The sequence below is a fragment of the Rhopilema esculentum genome, chromosome 13, assembly GCF_057945365.1.
Source record: "Rhopilema esculentum isolate cy_ngs chromosome 13, ASM5794536v1, whole genome shotgun sequence".
Classification (NCBI taxonomy): domain Eukaryota; kingdom Metazoa; phylum Cnidaria; class Scyphozoa; order Rhizostomeae; family Rhizostomatidae; genus Rhopilema; species Rhopilema esculentum.
In genome coordinates this window covers 1,330,220-1,354,192 of record NC_142827.1, presented here as the reverse complement: position 1 = coordinate 1,354,192, position 23,973 = coordinate 1,330,220, and the positions used below count along the sequence as shown (strand labels likewise).

Here is a 23,973-nt window from a genome sequence, read left to right as displayed (position 1 = left end):
GCCATTTAGAGGCAATCTGTCTCGCTGTGGATTGGTTAACGAGGACAATAGCTGGAACAATAGCCTAAACACGATTCTAGCGCTCTGCCATATTTTTTACAAGGCAATAAATTAAAGGGGACTGGAAACAATAAAAAATCCGTTTGTTCTTATAACCAATCAACGTCATGACAGGCTGCCTTTAAAGTTAGGATGAAATTAAAATGCTCATTAACGATAACATTTGCTTGCGAATCCCAAAGTTATGTCGACATTACTTGAAAACGTGAAAAACCCAAGGAATCTCTTAATCCTTCCCAACCACTTGGAAAGGTTTCCCTTTGATTTGAAGAAAAGCTCGTCGAGCCATCTTTTTTAAAATCTACTAATGCAGGAAAATAGTTTTTTATCTATCCTCATATTCTGTCGGAAGCCTCCCTTTTAGTTTTATGCTAATGATTTTGAAATAATTCTCCTTGTCATAAACATTTTTAGCTTAAACCAAAGATTGTAATCGGGGTTAAATTTGATATAGTACCAATAACAATGGTTAACTCAAAGAGCGGCAAAATTCATAAAAGAGAAGGGCGTTTTTGACCGAAACCTTGATATGAATTCGGATGTTTAAAGCTGACACAGGCATTTTTACCTGGCTTTATTAATTTCAAAGTCATCTGTTTCAACGCTGATCAAAATCGTATTCCATACAGGACTGAAGTTGTATAGAGAAATGAAGCTAGCTTTAGTTTTCGATTTTTATTCGTAGGTGGGGAAGGCAACAACATATAATGACAACACAATTTTTTTTCTATAATTCGATAAATCACCAAAGAGGTGATATGTCACAAGAAAGCAATATCTACTGTTTGTTCCTCAGCTCGACTTCGTTAAGCATTGTGAATGGAATTTTCTTCCTCTATTTTCGACTTTCTTCCAAGGACATAACAACTAAATATCGTGATAGCAATTCTCTTGTGGTTGCATTGAGCGTGAAACCCAGAGCAGCTACTAACAACCGTCCTGCTCTATACACTGGGCGTTTACAGCTCTGCCCAGACGGCATCGAACACTTTTATCACAGGCCAGGGAAAAAATAACTTCTTTTCGTTCTTATGGACGTGCGTGATTTTGATTTACTTAATTTTTGTAATACTAAATGCTAGTGTACCCCTAAAGAAAAACGAGCCTCCGCTAAGAATATTCCATCAATTTCGTTCATAGTTTTCAATTTTTTATCATTAAAGGTGGGTCTATAAGTCATAGACATATATGATTTTACGTACACAAGTTTGTGAGGTCATGTACATAAATACAAACCTATAAATAAGATTTTATAGGCTACATTCAAAGAGAGACTTTCCCACCCTCTTTGTTTCGGTTTCTGCAAGCCCTTTACATCATATTTTGTTTTTGAATTTTATAGGCAAACCTTGATTGTGGCTCACACCTATACAATGCATTTTACGTCTTCCTCATTTGCTTCAGGTCATACCCATGTGCAGCATTTTACCTATTCCCTACTCGCTTCTTCTCACATATGTAGTTTCATTTAAATGTAGGGAGAGGAAGAAGAGCTTCTTTTAGAAGACAAGCAGGGGGAGGAAGCAACGAATGCATTGCACCAAGACACTTCATACGACTGCCAGAAAAGAAGTCACTTGACCAAGTGTACTGGAAGATGCCAGCGGAGACCATCTCTTATCAGAAGTGTGTCTGATGTTGGAAGATCGTCTTGCCAGCAAATAGCATCATTGCATTCGAAATGCAAGGTCAAATCCTTGCCAGACTTAGCATTGAAATACAACGAGCCCGTCTGTGATTTCATACCAGAAAAGCTCGTGCGGTGCGATTCCCTCTTTTCGTTAAAGGAACCAAATCCCCCCGCGTAAGCTTTTTATCATAACATTTCTTTGATCTGAAGAATGATTAGCGATAGTGAACTCTACTCGTAGGCTCGTATTCATTTAGAACAATTTACATCCTCTGTTTATACACTTGAAATTGTACACAAGAAATAAATCAATATGTGATTGATACTTTTTTGCTTTTAGAGAGGACGATACATTATTGCGTAAGAACAAAAATTTCATCGAATTGCCAATTCAAAGTGATGACGGTGCTAAGGATGGAAAGGCTGCAGAGAAGGTATTTGAAAGAAAAGACGTTTTGCTTGGTATCTTGGTATTTGTATCGGTTTAAGAGAATCTTATCTTTTATACTCAACAATGATCAACCTGGATTCAATTATCCCGGCATTCTGTAACAGTTTGAGTAAGTCTTAGGAAGCTAAAATTTAAGAAGTGAATTTTTTAAGGATACATTATTCTTAAATTTAAATTCACATTCTGAAATATAAAAACGAATTTTAATTTCGTGCATTTTGTCTTAACCGCCCGGATTGTCTTTACTGGAATGTCAATATACTGAATCTTTTATCTTATGGATTCACGTCAATAGAAGTTGGAAAACTACTAACACGATGTTTTTTGTCGTCGTACTGGTTATCTGTCTGATTATTGTAGGAAATAGACAGGGCTCTGGAGCCATTAAAGTTACTTGTCACAAGTGAATATCAAATAAGTGTTCGGATGTCCCGTTCCATCCCATCTAGCTTCAGCTGATGGATGTACTGAAATTTGAATAGTACGAATAGGCATAAGTAAAACTGAGTACCGCCATAGTTTTACATATACAGGGCACCTCTCATTGAGACTAAATTTATTCATGACTTCAAACCCATGCTTTCATTTACGATATAAGAGTTTAACATATACACATCTGCTTTCAACGTTTGCAACTAGAGTGGAAGTACTTGTTAAAATTTGAGCATGCATTGAATCAGAAGTCCTTGTTTCATGTTTCATGTTTCATTTGTTTCAAAGAATGCCATCCACTGGCCTTAAGAGAAGCGCCACAGACGGCCTAAACTTATGTGAAACTGAAACTGAAGTTCCAACTGCTGCTATCTGCAGCAAAGATGTATTGATTGCTAAACAATGTGTTGAGAGAGAAGGCTTGTTATGTAAGACATGCGTCTCTTTTGTGACATTGTTGTCTTCCTTTACGCAGAGAACTTGCCTACGCGACTGCCTACCAACATTCAAATTTCTGGAAGATCGAAAAGATTACTCTCTCTATCTGCTTGCTCCCAATAATTGGTAGGTAGTTACTAGAGTTGTCGAGATGTAGTCAATAGGACCCGGAAAACCACTGAAATGTGTAATACGTTCTTATCGAGTTTTCGATGCAGGGCGTATTATTATATCGTTACAAAGGTTTAATTCACAAAGATACACAATCCGAAATTAGTTTGGCTGTGTGACTGAACCAAAAGCTTTTCTGTAAATGATGTTTTATAATTGTTTAGGGTTTATAGAATTTAGACATTTCAGCTAGGTGGAAGATATTTAATTTTTTCATATTAGGTTTGTCAATACCCGTAGCAATGACTAAAAACCAACAAACCATGCATTGCTCTTGGTTTTAAGCATGTTTTGCTCTAATCCCCATAAGATCTTTTCAGCCCCCTCAATCTGTTTTATGCTCTCCAGTCCTTGAAAATGCATGGAAAGAAAAGTTACGCCAAGTTCTTAAAAATACTGAAGTAGCTTTCCATGAGTTCTTCTAGTTGATAGACCTTGTGTTCAATGAAATTTTTTTCAGCTGCTAGATAGCAAATGGGAACGAGCTTATCATTTTCAATGTTGTTTGCGATTTTGCTAGGTTTCGACGGTTCAATTTGATGTTGTGTACAAGCAAATGGTTCGACCGAGTGATCCTTGTTTTCATTTTCTTCAACTGCGTCGTCCTAGCAATGGAGAGTCCAGATTTAGATCAAAATGGGGCGGTATGTGTGCTCAGTTTTCAGCTCTCGCTACATTTTAAAAAAAATTTTCTCATCAAACAATGAACTGGGAAACGGTTTAGAATATTTTACAAACTAGTTGTACATTCAATCTTGCAATGTAGCATAACCCATTCTAAACTATTTTTCTACCGAATTATTTTATAGCTCTTTGAAATGCTTAACTTAGAAGAATAAAGAAGAGGCCATTATTTACTGACGTAATTTTGCGTAGCTTTTATTAGATGTAATTATTGAACTTCTTGTGGAGCTTGTTGTGTATTGGTTTCAATTCTGTGCTTGAGTCTTGTTCTCATTCTTATTGAAGGAGCGCAGATTTATCGACTCGACAAACAATGTTTTCACCTTCGTCTTTCTTACTGAAATGGTCATCAAGGTTTGTGTCTCTCTGTATGATTTTTGAAAATTCCTTGCCTTTATTTTGCTTTAGATCTTTTTGTTTCTTATTTCCTTGTTATTGTAATGTTTGACTAGATGATACCACGAATGAACGAAATTAACCATTTTGCACTAGGTTTTGGCCTACGGATTCACTGTAGGAGACACAACGTACCTGAAAAGTGGTTGGAACGTCATGGACTGCCTATTAGTGGTGATATCCCTTATTGATTTCTTCGTCACGAGATACAGCGAGAAAAAGAGTAGCTTCCTTGGTGTCCTCAAAGTCTTCAGGGCATTGCGAACTTTAAGGCCGTTAAGGTTCGTATGACTTTGACCAGGCCAATAAAATAATGCGTTGATGCTAGGCTGCCAAACCCACTTTGAAGCATTGATATATACGGGATTGTATGCCTGATGCATAAAGGAATTGTTTATAACTTGTAACTCTAGACATTAGACGAGAGAAATACGCATCAATACGTTTTGATGAGGACTGAGTATCATGTCAGTAGTCCTAAGAGTATGGCTCATGGCTTCATGAGTTCATGTCTTATTCACGATATGATCCCGTGTCTGTAATTCTGCATACGAAAATTACAAACGGATGCCCCAAATATTTGATCTTATTACTAGATGATCAGGCTGTTGTTTTTGATTTGATAAATTAATTTGGAGCAGCTGTTTTGATTCAATAAATTTAGATTTATCTCGTGTTATCTGTAAATTATAACTGCTTGAGTAGGATGTCTTGCTTAAAACTTGAATGATTTTTCCTTCAGAGTGATTAGCCGAGCTCCGGGCTTGAAGCTTGTTGTTGAGACACTAATGTCATCTTTGAAGCCAATCGGAAACCTTCTTGTTATTGCTGGTGTTTTCTTTACCATATTTGGAATTCTTGGTGTTCAGGTTAGGCCATTCGTTTCCATTTCACCTTTTGAAGTAATGCCCCAATTTTCACTTTTGATTTCAATAAGGCCTGAAATTTGTGTGCTATATTCTGATCTGTAATATCGAGAAATTTTACCAGTACATGATGCGATATTTTAAGCATCTCTCATAAAGTGAAGAAGGAGAAAAGAGTCTTGGGGATGCCATAGAATAAATCGCTTGATAGAATCTTACGCTTTACCTCGACGTAACTAGAACGATTTCTACAGGTTTGCCATTTTCATTATTATTGCCCTATATTCCTCTAGGCACAGAGGCTTTTCTTCAGAAATGTAATAAAATTTTAGTAGGCATTGCTAACATTGTGATTCTTTCTTTGTTCTGCAGATCTTTAAAGGATCTTTTTACTACTGCTTTAATCCAAGTGGCCCCGTTGAAACAAAAGCCGAATGTCTACTCAGAGGCGGGTCGTGGCGAAACAGGGAATACAATTTTGACAATCTGCTTAAGGTAAACAATTCACATTTGTCCTTAATATACCAACGTGATTTCTAAACCGTCTGCTTGGTATTGAAAACAAGAACGGGAGCGTAAGTGGTAAAACACCCCCTAGAATGAGGTTTGATAAATTTCTGTCGATGCAAATCAAAGAAATGTTCACATTACCAAGATATTATTTCTAACGTCACACTGATCGAAAACATGCCATGCCAATCTTGTGGGGGAAATTTCGTAGTCGCGATGACCCTGTTACCATGTGACCTTGCAATATTCTTTGTTGTAGAAGAATTATTGTTGTTGTTGTTGCTTCTTGTTGTTGTTGTTGTTGTCGTTGTTGTCGTTATTGTTGTTGTTCAAAAATTGTGTCTCTTTGAAGATTTGTCTTTGAATGTTAACAATCAGAAAAACAGAATCGCCAATATATGGACCGTGCTACTAAAAATGTTATTTAAAACAGTAATTTGTAGAATCTTAAAAGCAAAAAAGTAACTGCATTAAGAGCATTGGGGGTTCAATTTGTCGAATAAGCTAAAAATTTCTAGCCTGGGCAAGCATTATTTGGTTTTTAGAAAAAAGAGTGAATGAGCCCGAATTTCGTCATTATTGAAAATCGAACTTCCTTTTGTTACCGGACTGATAAATCATCATCCCCAACAGGCAATGCTGACCCTGTTTGTGTTCTCTACCAAAGACGGCTGGGTGGCATTGATGCACCACGGCATCGATGCAGTTGGAGTAGACAAGCAGGTATTGTAGAAGATGCATCATTTGATAACGTATATATATAAGGTATTTTAAAGGACGAGCTTTCGATCATCAAAGATTTGTCTTGAGATAAAGCTTCGATATGAGATCCCCATTCGCACTGGAGATTAATTATTCATTGATAACCATTGAAATTAGCGTTTATCATATTTGTCTAATATTTCATGTCTCACTGCAAATTTCATCAAAAATAAGCGTTCTGCATGACCTGAAATCTATGCGAGATCTTTTTTATGTTTCTTCAATATCTAATGAAAGTGATTACAATGTAATTATTGTTTTAGAAAATATGCATTTTCATAGTCATAATACATTTAGTGCTGAAAGATTTTTGCATTGGATCACGCAAATAAATAATGATATTATATTAGTAGTGTTTAGTGTTTTGAGCATTATAAATTTTTTGATGCAATCATTGTCTGAAGCTGTATATTAGGTACAAGATTGTGGAAATGCGTTGATATTTCTAATGTTCTTAATGTTAATACAAAGAGAAGCTCATCTTTTCATGTTTAATGCAAAGTCCTACTGAAAACTCTACTACCAAACACCGCACAAAGTTTTTCAAGGCTGCAAAATAATCTTCTTTTGCTGAAATGTTTTTGCTAAAATATTTCTAAGTAGTATCGAAGCATCTAGGATTGTGGGATCTTCAGCCCATTGAATTTATCTTATAGTTTTGACTTTGATACTTAGAGATGTCCTTGCCGATTTAATGAGTTTAAAATGAGAATTAACAGCTTTTTCTTGCTCTTTTTTCTTACTTCTCTTCTTATTCTCCTTCTCCCTTTTATTTTTGTTATTTTCTTTTGTTTTTTCTTCTCCTTCCCGTCTTTCTTTTCTCTATTTTTGCTATTTTTGTCATTTGTCTTTGTTTCCTTCTTTCTTCTCCTTCTCCTCCTTCTTCTGCCTCCTTTTGTTTCCTACTTCTTTTTATTCCTTCTGATTTTCTTACTCTGCTCTGCAAAGCTGTTTTTACCATGTATGATATTGCAAATATTCCCTACAAAACCTTTGTAATCTGAAGAACGCCGTTTTTTTCTAATTTAACAGTCTACCCATTTTCTCTTTCAGCCGGTCAAGAACCACAACCCATGGGCTTTCTTGTATTTCTTCTCATTCCTATTAATCGCTGGGTTTGTTGTCATTAACATGGTCGTTGGTGTAATCATTGACAATTTCCATCGATGCAGAGACCAAATCGAGGCCATTGATGGTGCAAAAAAGAACATCCAAACAATTGCATCCCACATTGTTGATGGTGAGTGATTTTACATGGAATCTTTTTCCCAGGGAATTGGAAACAGGAAGCGTCACAGATCCATTTCTCTGGTGTATTCAAATTTGGTGAATTGGTACATTGCCCTCTAGTACTGAAAAATCAATCGACCCCTTTAAAGAAATTTCATTTTCAGCTAATTGATTTTTTTCAATAGTTAGTCGTCCAAACCTTTGATTTTCCTATTTTGTTTTCCTTCTCTAATTTTCTTCAAGCACAATTGACGTTCTAGTTATGGAATTCCGTCCCTCAACAAATCCCTACTCCATAATTTCCTTACTTTGTTGCCTCCTTTGTACAGGTTCAGATGGTGAAAACGAGGCTCAGTTATCTTCTGAGCCAGATATCTTGAAATCTTCTAATGCCCCTGTTAGTGGGAGAGCCACTGACGATAGCGATGATGCAACTAGCATTTCTGATGACGTAAACAGTACGTAGTGTGTGTTATTTGGTAACGCCTTCTACGCACATACACCGTACAAGAGTGTATTATTTTCAATTTCATGTCACTGCATCCAAACACCACTTTGGTTTTCACCAATAAATTACAATTCATAATAAGCTCCTTCTTGCATATCCTTGCAGTCTCTTTCTAGCTGCTTCGCTCTTTTGGTTTCTGCTTGGCATATAAGCGTACTAGCGTTTGCAAAATACTTTTTCTGCAGCTTTTCTTAAATCTTCTTCTCCAGCTTTTTAAAATGGAGTTAAACTATCCATTACCCTTACTGCCACATCTTACTACAAACTTTACTTGGCTGAATGCCTTGAGTTATCGCAAGAAGCTTTTTTTTTACTTTCTCTTTCGAAGGACAACTGAGTGCCACTCACAAAGTAATAAAATTCATTGCTCATTGTAAATGCTGCAAACTTTTATTCTCTAGCAGAAATGCACATAAACACAACCCACCAACTCTCTCAAACTTTTCTGTTCATTCGACTTCATGCTGCAAAGATCTTTCGACGTGTTAATCCTGCTTATCGATCGATGTCTTATAAAGTTACTGGGCTTTTTTGTAGGTGACATAAGCCAATCTCTGTTCGATACGTTTCCTGTATGGCGAAGGGTCTTGTATACAATTGTCACACATTACAAATTTGACATCATGATTGCAACAGTGATCGGTTTGAATGTCTTCTTCATGGCAGTTGAACACTACAAAATGTCCGCTGTAAGTAAGGCTATCAAGTCTCCGTTCATTAAAATGCATTTTTAAGTAACTATAGAATCCATATGGTGCATGTTAAAATTTTTGTTTGCATTTGTATGTATAAATATATTCCAAAAGTGTGTATTCTAAAAATACTAGTACTTTCATTCGCTTGAGTAGTTTTAAAACAAATTTTCCCCAATTTTCAAATTGTCAAAATCTTTTCTAACATTTTGATATCATTCTAAATTATGAAATTTTCAAAAACAATGCTTGATAAAATTTTTATACTTGATCATTAGAAAACTTTTGTTGCCCAATTTCCATTAACCAAAAACGTTATTCTTGCATGTTGATAACGTCATTGACAAGAATTACGCAAGATGCTTGTTTTCTTAAGTAATGCTGTAATACATTTTTGAGTAGTTAGTCATGTTTCTATAATTGTCTATCAAAAGTGTTTGCACAACCTAGATGATCAAAAGGGTATAAGAATACAAGGTTATCCACGAATTTCTGCATGATTCTTTTTCATTTAGTTTTGACATAGTTCTGTTTCTCAGACCCTCAGCCAGTTCCTGAAAATCCTGAATTTCATCTTCACTGGGATCTTTGTTCTTGAGGCTTCCATGAAAATCCTTGCATTTGGAATCAAAACATTCATATCTGAAAGGTTTGCATCTAAATGTTCCTTGGCTCAATTTTTAAAGTAGAACTAGTTTAATAAACAGTACAATAGGCTTTGATTCAATGAAGTGCAGTGGCATCTTAGGGCTTCCATTTGCCGGTTTCCTATCATTGCCGATTTGTTCAAAGAATAGTAAAAAATCAACAATTGTGATTGCTATGTCAATTGTAAGACATGTGAGTATTTTAATTAATAAGCATGTTTGCCTAAATATGCAGATCATTGCCTCGTGTGTAAGCAGCATCAGGTAGCAGTGTATGTCACTTGTAAGGCACGAGCTGCTAATGTTTTGTCTGGTACTTTTATCTAGCTAAATTGATTATATATAATTTTGGAGAGTGGATTGCTCTATATCATCAGACAAAGTAGCAAAAGATTTGGCCACATAGAGAGGGAAGACCAAGACATTACACAATCAGCATTGCCTTTTTGTTTCCACTAACAAATTTTATCGATCTAGGCCTTTGCATCTTAATGTTATAATTTGTTCTTTTCATCATCTGTAACCATATTGCTACTTTAATTTTTGAGGAATATTTATTTTGCTTATATATTTTTGTATATAAATTTCTTGAATTGGATATTCGTCGAGTCCCTTCAATATGATATCAGTCTCATTGTTATAATTGTCATAAAATTATCAAGGACATGCTTTATAGTGCTTTGATTCAAGCTTTAGGTTTAAAGGAATCTGAACCTAAGTAAAACACTTCTATGCTTGGTGTTTGTAGGTGGAACCAGCTTGATCTCTTCATAGTTGCCTTATCAATTGTTGGGATCGTATTAGAAGAACTAAATGAGAGCCTCCCAATCAACCCGACAATTATCAGGATAATGAGGGTGTTGCGAATAACAAGAGGTAGGTCTCAAGTATGTCTGTCTTTTGCTGTACTGATGAAGTGGTAGTATATATGATGTTACCGATTGTTTAATTATTTTCACACTGAGGTATCAGCCCTACAAAATTTTTCAACACAAGATAGGAAAAGAATTTTTCTAGTCGAATTTTTCTGTTTGTTCAAGAGGGACTATTGGGAAAAAGCTTCTTTTTCAGAGAGAGAGAGAGAGAGAGAGAGAGAGAGAGAGAGAGAGAGAGAGAGAGAGAGAGAGAGAGAGAGAGAGAGAGAGAGAGAGAGAGAGAGAGAGAGAGAGAGAGAGAGAGAGAGAGAGAGAGAGAGAGAGAGAGAGAGAGAGAGAGAGAGAGAGAGAGAGAGAGAGAGAGAGAGAGAGAGAGAGAGAGAGATGGTCTAGCCTGTGGAATCTTTTGGGCGGTAAGCCCCTTTTGTTTTTCAGCTTGTAATGTTATAAACCTATCATAAAAGGTTGCTACGGAAATTCCACCTTCCTCATTTGTTTATCTAAATCTTAATCTAGATAATCTGCAATTATTTAGAAATAAAATTATAATTTTTAGTGCTGAAAATTCTCAAGTCAGCAAACGGAATACAGAAGCTCCTTAACTGTCTCTCTCAAACTTTGCCGCAGGTAGGTCTTCGTGCAATAAACTTGTATCTTCTTTATCAAAAGAAAAACAAAACATTTTGATTCCATATCTTCGCCTCTAAGCAATTTTGCAAACGATTCATCATTTGTCGCGTACTGACTCACTCAAGTCTGCGCTCAGCCTAATTTGATACAACCGGTTTATTTAGATCAACGAATTTGGGTTGTGACAATTGAGTTCAATTGACCTTCTAAAGTCTTCTGCGACTTTAAATGCTTTGAACACAAGTGTAGCCATAGCAAGTCTTTTAAAACTCCACTATTCTACGGAAGCCGCTTTTAAACTCCACTGTTATATATTTACCTTAATCATAGACTATGCCTTAATCTACCATCAAAGATATAAAACTATCCAAGATGATGCAATGTCCAAAGCTGTGGACCAGGAAAATGGTCTTTTTAGAAGACAATCTTCCTGGTCAATATATCTTTGCACTCGATGAAGAATATATTTGCATTCGCAAAGTTGATAAACTAGGATTTGAGCGCAGTTTTTAATGGATATGTCTTAATTGTGAATAGCATTTCCATTACCAGTGATGCCTTTTATATTCTCACTTTAGGTTGGCAATCTGTCCATGCTTTTTATGCTTCTTTTCTTCATCTTTTCTTCACTTGGAATGGAGCTCTTTGGGAAACTAGGTATGTACTCTTAATCATGTACAAATTTCCATTAAATTGTAAATTTTGTAGCCAAATTGCAAAAGTTGAATTTTTCTTGTAGTCTACAACTTCACGGGGCAAATTTTCGCGACTCGAAGCATTACTGTTTTGCAGAGGAACACCTCACTCATTTCGATATTTCTCAGTAAAGCAGCTTGATATGATTAAATCTTAAATTCTTCTAGCAAGCAACAGCCTTTTTGCTCCCATGATTGCAAGTTACATTTGCTCTAGAGAAACTTCCTAGAATATCTTCTAATTGAAAATGCTGTCCACAGCACTCTAATTGACAATCTCGTTGGACTAGATATTTTTGCGGTAGACATTCTGTCAAACGCAATACATAACTGTCAGTTAACTGTTTAAGAAATCTGACAACTCGGAGATGAAGAAGGAAGAAACTGACTTGAGCTTGTCAAGAAAATGTCACGGGTTTTTTCAAATTACATTGCCATCTACAAATTTCTGATCTTATTAGCTTTTTTACAAAAGCCAATTTTAAAATAAAGGGGATAGATTTTGTATGATTGGCTATATTCCCGCTTGCAGCTTTGTTGCTTTTGAAAATGTTTTGGAAATTTTCTCTGGTGATTGAGTACAACATGTTTATGTCATTTTCACAGAATCTTGTGAAGTTTTGTCATGGTGGTCGTCTTTAAATAAATTTGTCACTGTCTGGCAATTGGCCACAGATATTCCAGGGAAAATAAGATCAGTTATAGTAGACCACCACTTGTAAACGTTAGAGTTTATTTACAAGGAATTTAGAGTTTCAAATTTTTAGTAGTTTACAAATTTTTATAGACATTGAATGTATTTTGTTATATTGTTAAGAAAATGTCCAAAATAACTTAGAAAATTCTAAGGGAGCAAGAAAGCCATACTTGACAATCGTGTCTACAAACCAACCGTCGTCTGCTCTTGTCTTCAAATCAAACTATAAAATCATCGATTATAACCAAAACAAGAGACTATTTGAGAAAAAGTACATGTTGAACGTGTATCTAATCATCGCCTACAAGATGCTTATGTCGATTTGTGGGCAAAAATATTGTAGCTGTTCTGTTTCTACTAAGAGATGTTTTTCTTCTCAAAAGGAAAAAGTGACCATTTTTGCTGCTATTTAGCTAATTCTCAGCTTCTAGATCATCTTCAAATCGTTTCGCATTCTTTGTTTATTCTCTTTGGTATATTTGTTGTGCATTTTTACAGATTGCAGCAGAGACGTATGCCAGGGTCTTAACAGGCATGCGCATTTTAGGAACTTCGGATATGCCATGCTTACGTTATTTCGAATTTCGACAGGAGACAGTTGGAGTGGGTTGATGAAGGTACCACTACCTTTCTGTCTTATTCAAATATTCCTTCAGTTATTTGAATCCTTTATAAAATGCAGGAAAAATTCTTTGCACTCTGCTTTTGCTGTAAAAAGTAAAAGAATAAATTTCAATTAATCCCACTTGGACAATAATGAAAAATGCTTTCTTTATTTTGGATTGTTCTCTTTCTCTTTCCTTAGATTATTATCTGTAGTTTAAACATCACTCAACTTTTATCTTTTGCTTCGCTATCGGATCTCAATATTTCTTTTATTTTTTTTAAATTTACGGGCAAAACATCAATAGGTTCTGGGCTGCTGTTGCATGTTGTTAACATCCTAAAGCTGCAAGAGTTTTTACAATTACCGTCTTTAGAAATCCTGTTGACTACAAAAGCTGCCAGAGTGTTTCACGGTTATGTGAAAAATTGTTTGAATGCAAGTTTCATGTTCATTTGAAACAAAAAAGACATTGTAGGAATTTTCACAGTGTAATGCGTTGCAGTTCTAGTTCTGTACGATGTTTTGTTTTTTAGGACACACTTAATCGTGAGATTTGTGTACAAGACTGCGATATGCTATATTGGGTGTCGCCAATTTACTTTGCCATATTCGTGCTATCAACTCAGTTTGTGCTTGTAAATGTTGTTGTTGCTGTGCTCATGAAGCAGCTTGAGGACTCCAAAGACAGCAGGACTTCGAGCAATTGCAACAGCATTTCAGACATGGACGACATTTTTAGCAATGATCCCAAGAACAGCCAATATGAGGAGGAAGATTATGATGATTGCCTCAAACAGACTGTCAATTGTAATAACATTAGCCTTACAGTGGGTGATGAGGCTGATGACAACTCAAATATGCCGAGCCAGTGCTTGCAGAAAGGAGACTGGACTCAACGTGACGTCAGTACAACGAATGAGTTCAGTTCTCAGGAAGTTGATGTCAAATGTGACGATCACCATCAGATGGATGATCAGCAGACTATGCAACTGAAAGCGAATCCAGAATTGCTGGACAGTAGTAGCTCCTATGGCGAATATGGCCTGGAAAATGCAATTATTGTTGTCTCTCCAGCACACGACAACAGCTTTGAAAATAGCTTTATTCCTCATGTACAGCTTGAGGACGATGACTTTTACGAAGTGAAAAGTGATAGCTCACTAGAGCCAAAGGATGACTGTGTCTACACAAAAACGACATTTTGTCGAAGTATGCCTGAACTTTATTCACCCATGCGGGAAGATTCTGAAACGACATTGCTTAAGACAAAAGAATCAAACTCTTGTCCTTATGCAATAACTTCTGTTTCAGACGAGAGTCTGAAAATAAAATGTAAACGAAAGAAGACTGGAGAAAGGCCGTTTTTAGCTCGAAGACGTTCAAGGAGCAAAGTTGCTCCTCTAGTTAGGGGATTAACTGTACCTTCGCAGACTCTATCAGTTGAATTCGAGAAGGATTCAGCCATAAAAAAGATGTTTAGGTCAGCATCTGAAGACATAGATTTTTCGGATGAATATCAGGCAAAATAATAATCACTGTAGTTTCTAATATTTGCTGCGTGCATGGCCAGATTCGTTCTCGCGTTCCAGCATTCCTCTGGTCTTCATAGCACCTAACCCTAGATAAGAAACAGACTTTCAAGATGTTGGTCAGATTGATCAACGTGAAATCTTAGAAAATATAAACTGATGCAAGGATAAGACTAATAACATTCTAAAAGCAGATGCAAGAGCTGGAGTTGCAAGATTTGGGCTTGGCTCATGTACGCAGCAAATCGAAAAATAATTTGTGTGTGTATTTCACTGTCTTTCGGAAACCTATGCTCATTGGTACATTTCTAGTGATATTGTGATCGACCAGTCATATCAAATACTGCAAATCAATAGGAAATTACCCAGATTTTGATATCTGTTGCGGCAAATGCGAGAAAAATGCATGTGAAAATGTTCATGGTGACTCGCCTTTTTTGAAAAATCATTTTTCTGCTATGTAATAAACTTTGGCAAACAAGTAATAAGATTTTAGGTATGATCGCAGCTATCATTTTGTAAAATGATGCCAATGTGCGCAGGTTACAAGGACGTTAAAATAGAAATTGTATAGGTGAGTGAGGTTATTGTTATTTTCATACGTATTCTGTTTTTACGAATTTTTTTACTTATTCAGTACTAGAAATTGTACATGATTCAGTTTTTAACCTTTTAGTACTAGATTTCTTCAAAGTCATCGAGAAAATTGAGAAATTTGACGATGCTCTTTTATATTTATCGAATACATGCATATCACAAAACGTTGCAAGCTCAGTCTGTTGTTGGGGAAAGTCACCATCAATCATCATCAATCATCATCAATCATCATCAATCATCATCAATCATCATTATCAATTATAAATAATTATCATCAATTATCATCAATTATCAGTATAATTTTCATAATCATGAACATAACAGCAATTATCATCGTCATTATCAAAATGATATCCTGACAGTGTCCAGTTTCATTTTACCACTGTCAATGAAGATGTTACCTTGTTTTTTTCATCAATGCCAGAATCCTATACTGATCTTTGATGAACTGTAGCCTAAAAAGCAATTTTATTTTAATTTTTGGACATATTGATACCTATATTCTCAAGTGATCGATGTTCGAAAAAGATAAAATTCAGAAAGTGACTGAAATAGGATTCTCTCAAGTGGTAAAAGGTTTATCTTTTTGCGGGGGTTTTCCATGCCATGCCTTGAGGCTCATTTCAGTGATTAATGGGATCTTCAGAAAAATTGCCTACGGACAAATCTCTATTCATCTTATAAGGTAAGCCAAAATCAATAACCGGGCTGAAAAAATGCCTTTACCAAAGCGACTGGAAAAAGCCCGGAGGGCACTTGGTCTAATGTTTGCTACGTTACACTGACTCTACAAAACCGCAAGTGCGTAATGATTTCAGAGATATCGATTCACAGCACGAGCATAGTTTTCATCGTAATGAAACAAGGAGTTTGTATTCTGAAAAATCAAATGTTGCTGTTTACAGGATGTTTTGGCGACAATTTGTTGACTACACGTATGTATCACAACTTTTGGGTTAGTTTATTTTTATAAAAAATCACTGAAAAAATTGACTTCAGAATATGTATGATCTTTTCTTAGGGATTAAAAACTGTTTTTGGTAAAAATCTTTGTTGCTATAGCTAGCTTTTTATTGTTTTAAAGCTTGATTCGGTCTCTTGTGTAAAGCAAAATTTTTGCATACAAGTAATTTTCAAACAGAAAAGCATTTAAAAAAAAAAATACACTACCAGGACACTACACTACACTACCATTTTCAATGGAAATGGTAAATTGGAAAGGTTTCAAGACATCAAATTAGCTACCTTTTGTTCTTGAAAGGGAATTCTTGAAGCTTTATATGATTAATCTCAGTCAGTCAGCCAGCGACAACGTCATACATAACAAGGTTAACAGTGAACTTCTAAGCTTTTTATAATCAGCAACAATACATTCGTTGATCCAACAAGCCATCATCATCATCATTACATTTACATTTAACAGCTCTTTGGGTCATACAAATGTCTGCCCAGTCAACTACAACATTAAAATTTTAGAATTTACTGAGGTGATTTCGACATAGGTTGTAAAAGGTATCCGAATTTGCCTGCATCACAATACTGTCTGGCAGGCTATTCCATACAGAAACGATTGAATAAAAAAATGAAAAGGTAATATTTTTCATTTTCAACAAGAAACTAAACGGCCTCTGCTATGATAATCCGACATTTATAAATGCCAATCGTTCATTTTCCAGGTGATGATTCAAAAGCAAAAATGGAAATAGTTTATGAAATGGGGATAATAGTAACTTCCTAACACAAATGGCTCTTTGTTCAATACAAACAGAATCAAGGGACAACCCACTCTTGCAAAAGATGCTTGTTGAAAAAGTATCCCTAATAAAACTTTTATTATACTTGATTGAAAATCTTACGCTTATAAGATGAATCATTACTACCTTTCAAGAAAGAGCCCGTAAGAGTATGCAATAATTGCTACAGTGGGGTATTAATTCGCTCAATATAGTTTTTAACAGTTGCAGGGCCACACGAACTTTCGCAAGCCTCTTATTCAGTCAGTTGGCATTTTAGGCTGTTGGTGTGTCGTGAGGATATTTCAATTAAAAAGAATCATAGATGACTAGATAAATCAATTTATGTTTAAGTAAATCCAATAGAAGTAGTAGATTAAAAACAAGAACGCTGCCTTAATTAAAAATCAAATCCTTCTTTGGTTTAGAGCCTAAAAAGGTGGATTTGACACACTTTGTTGAGTTTTAAATCAAAACTGTGAATCTGTAATTATAGAAAGTGGGAAAATTTGAAAAGGAAATTTTATCAAAAGTGCAGTATAAAATGCAAATGAGACATTTAGAGTTGAAGCATTAAGCCTTGGCCAAACGATTTGATTTTTTCGTTCGATCTTTCACTCGACATTTGATCTCAAAATCGAGCAATGTCGAGCATGGGTGGCCAAACGATTCCATTTTTCGCTCAATTTCTCAATCGACTTTTCATTTATGCCAACAAAATGAAGACATGCAAATGTCCTTTTAAATACACCAATTCGACTTACGGCCTCGTTTTGAAAATTTCTCCTAACCTAATTTTAGGCTGGATACAATTTTTCATATTGTTTGTGCTTGTATTTTAGATTTTACGGAGAAATGAAGTTTGAAAACTTGTAAGAGATTTGACCGCAAAAATCATTCGGGGAGAAACTTTACCCCTCTAGTCGCCAATCACGGTCAAATCCCTTATAAATCTTTTATCTTTTTGTCGTCATAAAATCAATATCGTGAGCAATACCATAATGAAAACTTACAAATATACTAAAATCATTGCTCGCAATCCGAATCTGAGGTCAAATATTTTGTACAAAATAATTTGAAAAGTTTTTCAAAATGAGGCTATAAGTCGAATTGGTCTATTCTCTTGACGAACTCTAGCGTCATAAGACCCTAGTCGTTCATTTCATGCAGTAACCGTTACTAAATGTTTTATTCCATTCAAGCAAATTACTATTTTTAGGCAAACTTTTTTTTTATTAATTCCATTCTTAAACGGAATACATCCCTTTAAAGGTCATTGGACCTAGAGGCCGCAGGGTAGTATGCTTCCTGCCCCCTTTTAAAAATAACTAAGCATTAGATATGATAACTGCGCTCCGCTCGCTCGACTCACTCGACAAAGTGGCCACACGATTCGATTTTCATCCGACAGTACTTTTTCTCTCGACTTTTTTGATAAAGATCAAACTTCACTTGACACCACCCGACGCAAATCGACTCGCTCGACAAAGTGGTAAATAGGCCTTCTCTATAGGGGGTCATTTGGTTTCGGCGTGATCGCTGCTGTTTCATGTGATACCTGCATCCGTTGTTGACAACTTGCTATTGATGGAAATTTTTTTGTCAATCAGTACGAGGTGAGTTCATGTGACCAGTTCCAGGTCAACCAATAGCATGGCAGTCATGAAAATCGTGACTCAGCGGATTTTGGCACTTAGGGTATACCCAATCCATTTTGTCATGACTCAATGCCTTTAACGCAAAAGGAAAGCTCTGATCCGGATGGATCATGTTTTGCTAGATGTCATATTGGCAGGAGAGCGTTCCCTTGTCCAAGGTGACCTGCGATTTGTTAATACACTCGAATTTTCCTTAATGTGTACGAAGCATGGTTAATTGGATTATTCTATCCGGGTTACCTAGTTCCATCGGTAAGCCCAATTCCAGTCTGATGTATTACTCATTTTTTTAGAAACTTTCTACATGAAATGAGTTCAACCAGAAAGAATAAAGTGGCATTAGCAAGTACTTGTAGGATAAAGAAACAGCTAAATTTTGAAAAGTATAGATAAATTTTGCAAAAATCCATCCGATAGAAAAATTTGACGAGTCTCACTGTTTGTAGCTGCGTCAAACCCACCCCAACAGGATTCTGCCAGTAGATTTAACAACTCTATTTAAGTTTATGGATCTGCTCCAATTAAGTTTAAACTTTATTGAGAGAAGATAACATTTGCCATCTGTTCAAAGAGCTGATTGTAAATGATAAAAACAGACGGATGAAAATGTTAGCTCCAGAAACAATAAGCAAATATATGGATATGGCAATGAATATGCCTGATCTCGAAAGTTTTGAGTTTCATTCATCATATAATGTTTTAGGAGCTGATCATAGAGAAATGTCCATGATATTATCATTACTATAATACCAACTGTATATGAACTCTATACATATGAAACTGAACGCAGTAACAAGCACGTGTGTATGAGATTACATGGGCGAATTACATACGGGACTTAGTGTACATACGGGATACGAATTATGTGAACATTACAATTCAGCTACAAGGATATTGATTTTAAAGAAAAAGACAACTTAGATAGAGAACTGGGAAAACCAATTTACAGGTTTTCTTTAAACCACCAATAATTGCTAAACTGTAGTATATTTTCTTTATAACATTGTACCGAATGGAAAGCAGTAAAATGGGCAGCCCCCCAGTATGAATTTCATCCCGACGGCACTGAAAGTATCAGTTGCCGGAAGTTTTCAGTACTTGTCTTGCCAGGCCTATTTTGTGCATGCAACCATAGTTCCACACACAATTTTCACAAAGTATGTAGATCTGTAAAAATTTCTTATTTCAGGGACTACAGTTTTGTTGGGTCTTTTTCCGCCTTTGACATTGGTAAATTTCGCCAATTGTGACGCAACCTCACTTCTTTAGGAATGGTGTTGGCACCGAGGATCCCTGTTTTTTACTAGGGAGTTATGGGTAGAGGGCAATATCCCAGAAGGCCGCTGTGTCCGGGCGTATATAAGCACACACGTGCAGTTGAACGCCCTCTTCCTCTAGCGATCGACTGCAGTGGGTTCTTATGCCAGCAACTGGAAAGAAGGTAAAATCGCATTCATTCTAACAGTCAAACGTTAGCTAAGTTTGAAAATATGTCTCTATAAGTGGAAACCTTTCAATCAATTGTTAGATTAGTGTTCGAAATTGTATTCCAGCTTGGGATTATACAGATATTTGTAGATTTCAAAGTTGAACTTTAACCATCTTTCTACCTTGACTACAGCTTAAAGCAATTGAAAGTTTTATATTTAGTAGAGATAATTAGTTGCTGTAGTAATTTTGGTATCAATTCATACTATCCAAATTGCCAGTTGTTTCCAGAAGCACTTTAAAGCTATTTTCAACGGTTTTCGTTTGATCGAATGTGTCTTACCATGTGGCCTTAGGCCTACTGGGAAATGCCTCCTCGTGCTATTTTCACGTGGGCCTAGGCGGCTTTCTCTCAGGTTTATCTTGACAATCTGTCTATGACGGGGGAGAAAAGTAAGAAATGCGACTTTGGTCAGTGTAAAGCTAGTCTTTCAAGCCATACATACCAGGTGGTTTATTTTTTGGCAGTTTGGTGCAATTTGAAGTATGCACAGTGATGACTAAGATGACGAGACTGAAGTTGGCTTTTGGTGTTCCATAGTTGCGTATTGCAGCAATGGTTCATTCTTAACCACATTCACTGATGTCAAAGTTCGAGGCATTTGTCTGAGAGCATACTGATATTACCAAGATTCAAATAGGTCATTGATTCAAATGAATATTCGGATGATGTAGAAATACCTTTTATTGTAGCAAGCAATGACCCCTACAAATTGCAATGTGCATTTGGTACAGAAAGGACAAGTGGTTTCCATATTTTTGCCATTGAATTGGTATTTCAAAGCAGGTTTAGAAAATGGATGAAATCACTATCAGATTAGGTCAGTTGTGTTACTTTACTGTGTTTTAAATTTGTTGGCACAAGTTTCATTGCAAAGATTGTTAATTTATCATGTATTAGGTTTGTGTTTAAATTGTATGGTATCTAGTATTGTATTAATGTAACTGATAAATTGCATGGTAATATGAAATTTCAAAATCACAAATCATCAAACTTGTCTGGTGCATTAAAGTATGTGGGGAATCTCATTAACAAGGGTTTCAACTTAGAGGGTTAAATCTCAGCTGCTGCAGTTTCATGTATCATGGCTAGTCTTCCTGCCTAAGCCCTTCACCTACCAGCTTTGCAGTTGTCAGTTGGTATTCTCATGGCTCAGGTAATGTTGTGTGGTGATGATTGACTAGAGTCTCTGACTATTTATGGAGATACAACCCTTGGCTGTCTGAACACAACACGTGTAATATTTCTTGGCAGTTTTTCAGTTGTACTGAATAGGCTTGTTCTGATGGTTCAATTTGTTTATAGGGTTCAGTGAAAGAAGATTTAATTTGCCCTCCAATTGAGGAAGTTCAACAGAAAGGTTTGTATGTTTGAATTCATATTTTGAATTCATATTTTGATATTGTTGGTTTGCTGTGATGAAATCCACTTTCTTTATTTTCTGACACCTCTTGTTTGAGTGTTAATAAACACAATGAGGTTAACTTTTGTCTGAGCAAACTTCAATTTTATCTCAATGGTTTCAAATTTTAACCACCTTTCACCTTTTTAATTTGTCATGTTTGTTTCAGTTTAAATGACACAATGATGCTTTGATTCACCTGTTCAAATTTCAATGATGCAAAGGTTTGTTGGTAACTATCACATTTTCTAAATGTCAGTAAAGCAAATCTGAAAAATTTCAGTAACTCTTCAGTAAAGCAAATGGACATGATGACATTTTTTCCCCATCACATCGACAATGATGATAATATGCTGATCTTATAGCCAGTATAGTCTGATCCATTTGCCACTAAATTTTCTTTTCTTTTTATATCTAATTTAGATAAAATATCTGTAGACACATTAAAAATATTTTTGCCATATATGTTTATGAAAATTTCATCTAACAGTTGATATTTCAATGAAAAGTAATCAAATTGGAAAAGTGTAACAATTATGCTTGGATTTTGTAGGCTAATGTTTTTCCTATTGTTTACAGCTCATCTATTTCTCAGATGACATCAGCAAACATTGGAATTTCAAAAACTTTTTGTGAGGTATGTAAAGTTAGAAATGTAACAGGCATTCAAAAGATTTTAACTATCCATATTCCATCTCATTTAGGTAATGTGCAGTTCTCAGTGGATGTGATGACTTTTTTCCCCAACATATCGACAATGCTGATATTGTGCTGAATTTTTAGCCAGTATTACCTGATCTGCTGAGATATTCATCAAAGCATTAATTTTTTCTCCAGGGTACCTCTTAATTTTAGTTTCTTGAGGTTGTGGAGTCATGCTTATTTTTCAAGCTCTGCCATCATTCCACACAAATTTAAGTGATAACAATGTTTTCATTTTTAAGATATTGGCAAAAGATAAAGTTTTTTGAAAGCAGAGCAGAGCAATGTAAGTTTTTATCTGTGTATTTGCAACTTTGATGACAGTGATGAATGGTGGTATGCCAGTTCTGCTTCTGAACAAATTGATGAGCTCTTTCCACCTTTTTTGTCTGAGTCATTATTCAGCCCTGCCCAATTGTATCTCACACATTTTGTGATTTGTTTCTTTGTAAAAAAGTAATTAGTTAAATTTGCTTTATCTGCTTTTACAGGTTCAGCTAAGGATATGAAATGCAAACTGCTGAAGTGGTGTTGGAATAGTGGCACTAGTAAGTAATTTGTTTATTTGATAAGAACTTTGGAGTCAATGATGAATACTTGCTACAGTTATCCCTGACTTAGTAAACCATGCTGAGAATGTCACGTCAGCCTGAGACTCCATTCCTTATCTTTACTTGACTAAGCAATATCACTTTTAAGGTACAATGTTAAATTGTGTAAGGGTATTAAGAATTTTTTGTAAAATTGGTTGTTCTTTCTTGCCATAGGAAAAAGGTGTTTGCTACTTGTGAAGCTGGTGACACTGAAGATGGTGACAGAAGTAAGTGGTCGTGTTCCTTACTGAATTTTTTTAAATTCCAGTAATTTCTTTCTCAGTGAAATTTTGAGAAATCTTGCCAAATTTTTAGGTTTTCTCATAGTTTCTCATAAAGTTATAGCCTCTGTAGTTATTTGCATTCAAATTGACCCCAGTTGCTTAACCTGCTCTATTTGCTTAAATCAATGCCATGTGATGATGCAATCCCAATTCGCAGTTTCCACCAGATGACATGCGTGTCTAAATGATGGTTTATCTTCCATGGATGTCTGATGGCATAAGTTAGACAATCATTTGCTCTATTGTCACAATGCCTTCTCTCTTTACTATCTCAAAGAGTCATAAATATCATGCATTGTTTTTGGTAGGTCAACTTTCTTTTTGGTGGCTGCTGGAAGCAAGAATCTATCTTCCATTTGATGTGTTGATGAAACAAGAGATTGTCTGAAGAGTCATCTGTGAATTTCTAGAGTCCTGACAATTTTATGTGAAAATTTATCAATATCAGTGCTTCAAATCTGTGTTTCCTTTGTGCTTGTTCTGCCTACTTTGGTAGTTAGCTGCATGGTATGGTAATAATACAGCATGAGATTTTGCCTCACAATGTGCTTATACTTTGAAGTATCAGTTATGCAGACTGAAATCAAAGTCATCCTACTGCCTTGTTGTCTACTTGCTTTGATAATCTTGTTCATGTGTGTGTAGTGTAACCTATATTGGGAAATGGCAATCCTTTCCAACAATTGTCACTGCTTTGGGTGTTTCATGGACACTGTTTGTATGATGTAACAAATTTTGAGCATTAAAATTGCACCTGTCTAGGAAAGGTGCCTATTTCAAAATGTCTTGTGGACTAAGAAATTTGTGTATGCTAGCTATCTGTCTCTGCATATTTGAGGGCGATTGTTCTCTACAATTGATGAATGTTTTAAATTGGAAAATTTATAAACTTTCACATCATAGTAGGTTAATTGATCTCTGAACAAGTCTGGATATGTTGTAAAATGCCTCTTCCACAAGGTCTGGAGTACTTCATTTTGTCGTGAGCATATAATCTCAGATTGT

At 35.7% G+C, this 23,973-nt stretch overlaps 1 protein-coding gene and 3 non-coding genes across 17 annotated transcripts in view; all 4 read left to right on the top strand.

The window, feature by feature from the left end:
* Positions 1 to 23,425, top strand: part of LOC135691612 (voltage-dependent T-type calcium channel subunit alpha-1H) — a 102,071-nt gene extending 78,646 nt beyond the window's left edge. For 11 of the 14 annotated variants that reach the window (XM_089112205.1, XM_089112199.1, XM_089112202.1 and 8 more), the window contains 26 exons: positions 1,539 to 1,864; positions 2,031 to 2,124; positions 3,049 to 3,137; positions 3,703 to 3,826; positions 4,152 to 4,220; positions 4,359 to 4,543; positions 5,005 to 5,131; positions 5,501 to 5,623; positions 6,272 to 6,361; positions 7,454 to 7,640; positions 7,960 to 8,088; positions 8,676 to 8,827; positions 9,370 to 9,479; positions 10,226 to 10,353; positions 10,909 to 10,979; positions 11,561 to 11,639; positions 12,873 to 12,991; positions 13,515 to 19,939; positions 20,680 to 20,807; positions 21,293 to 21,347; positions 21,559 to 21,613; positions 21,969 to 22,026; positions 22,334 to 22,377; positions 22,583 to 22,639; positions 22,859 to 22,911; positions 23,277 to 23,425. In XM_089112205.1, coding sequence (XP_088968331.1) covers positions 1,539 to 1,864; positions 2,031 to 2,124; positions 3,049 to 3,137; positions 3,703 to 3,826; positions 4,152 to 4,220; positions 4,359 to 4,543; positions 5,005 to 5,131; positions 5,501 to 5,623; positions 6,272 to 6,361; positions 7,454 to 7,640; positions 7,960 to 8,088; positions 8,676 to 8,827; positions 9,370 to 9,479; positions 10,226 to 10,353; positions 10,909 to 10,979; positions 11,561 to 11,639; positions 12,873 to 12,991; positions 13,515 to 14,510 — 3,198 coding nt within the window. In that variant the 3' untranslated portion in view covers positions 14,511 to 19,939; positions 20,680 to 20,807; positions 21,293 to 21,347; ... (4 more) ...; positions 22,859 to 22,911; positions 23,277 to 23,425. Of the gene's footprint in view, positions 1 to 1,538; positions 1,865 to 2,030; positions 2,125 to 3,048; positions 3,138 to 3,702; positions 3,827 to 4,151; positions 4,221 to 4,358; positions 4,544 to 5,004; positions 5,132 to 5,500; positions 5,624 to 6,271; positions 6,362 to 7,453; positions 7,641 to 7,959; positions 8,089 to 8,675; positions 8,828 to 9,369; positions 9,480 to 10,225; positions 10,354 to 10,908; positions 10,980 to 11,560; positions 11,640 to 12,872; positions 12,992 to 13,514; positions 19,940 to 20,679; positions 20,808 to 21,292; positions 21,348 to 21,558; positions 21,622 to 21,968; positions 22,027 to 22,333; positions 22,378 to 22,582; positions 22,640 to 22,858; positions 22,912 to 23,276 lie in introns of all 14 variants that reach the window. The other 3 variants (XM_089112198.1, XM_089112209.1, XM_089112211.1) reach the window with 3 other exon arrangements.
* LOC135692322 (small nucleolar SNORD12/SNORD106) lies at positions 21,688 to 21,777 on the top strand. Its single transcript, XR_010516838.1, has one exon. It is a non-coding gene; the product is annotated as a small nucleolar SNORD12/SNORD106 (small nucleolar RNA).
* LOC135692323 (small nucleolar SNORD12/SNORD106) lies at positions 22,107 to 22,195 on the top strand. Its single transcript, XR_010516839.1, has one exon. It is a non-coding gene; the product is annotated as a small nucleolar SNORD12/SNORD106 (small nucleolar RNA).
* Positions 22,670 to 22,751, top strand: LOC135692321 (small nucleolar RNA R38). Its single transcript, XR_010516837.1, has one exon. It is a non-coding gene; the product is annotated as a small nucleolar RNA R38 (small nucleolar RNA).
* Positions 23,426 to 23,973: the final 548 nt, after the last annotated feature.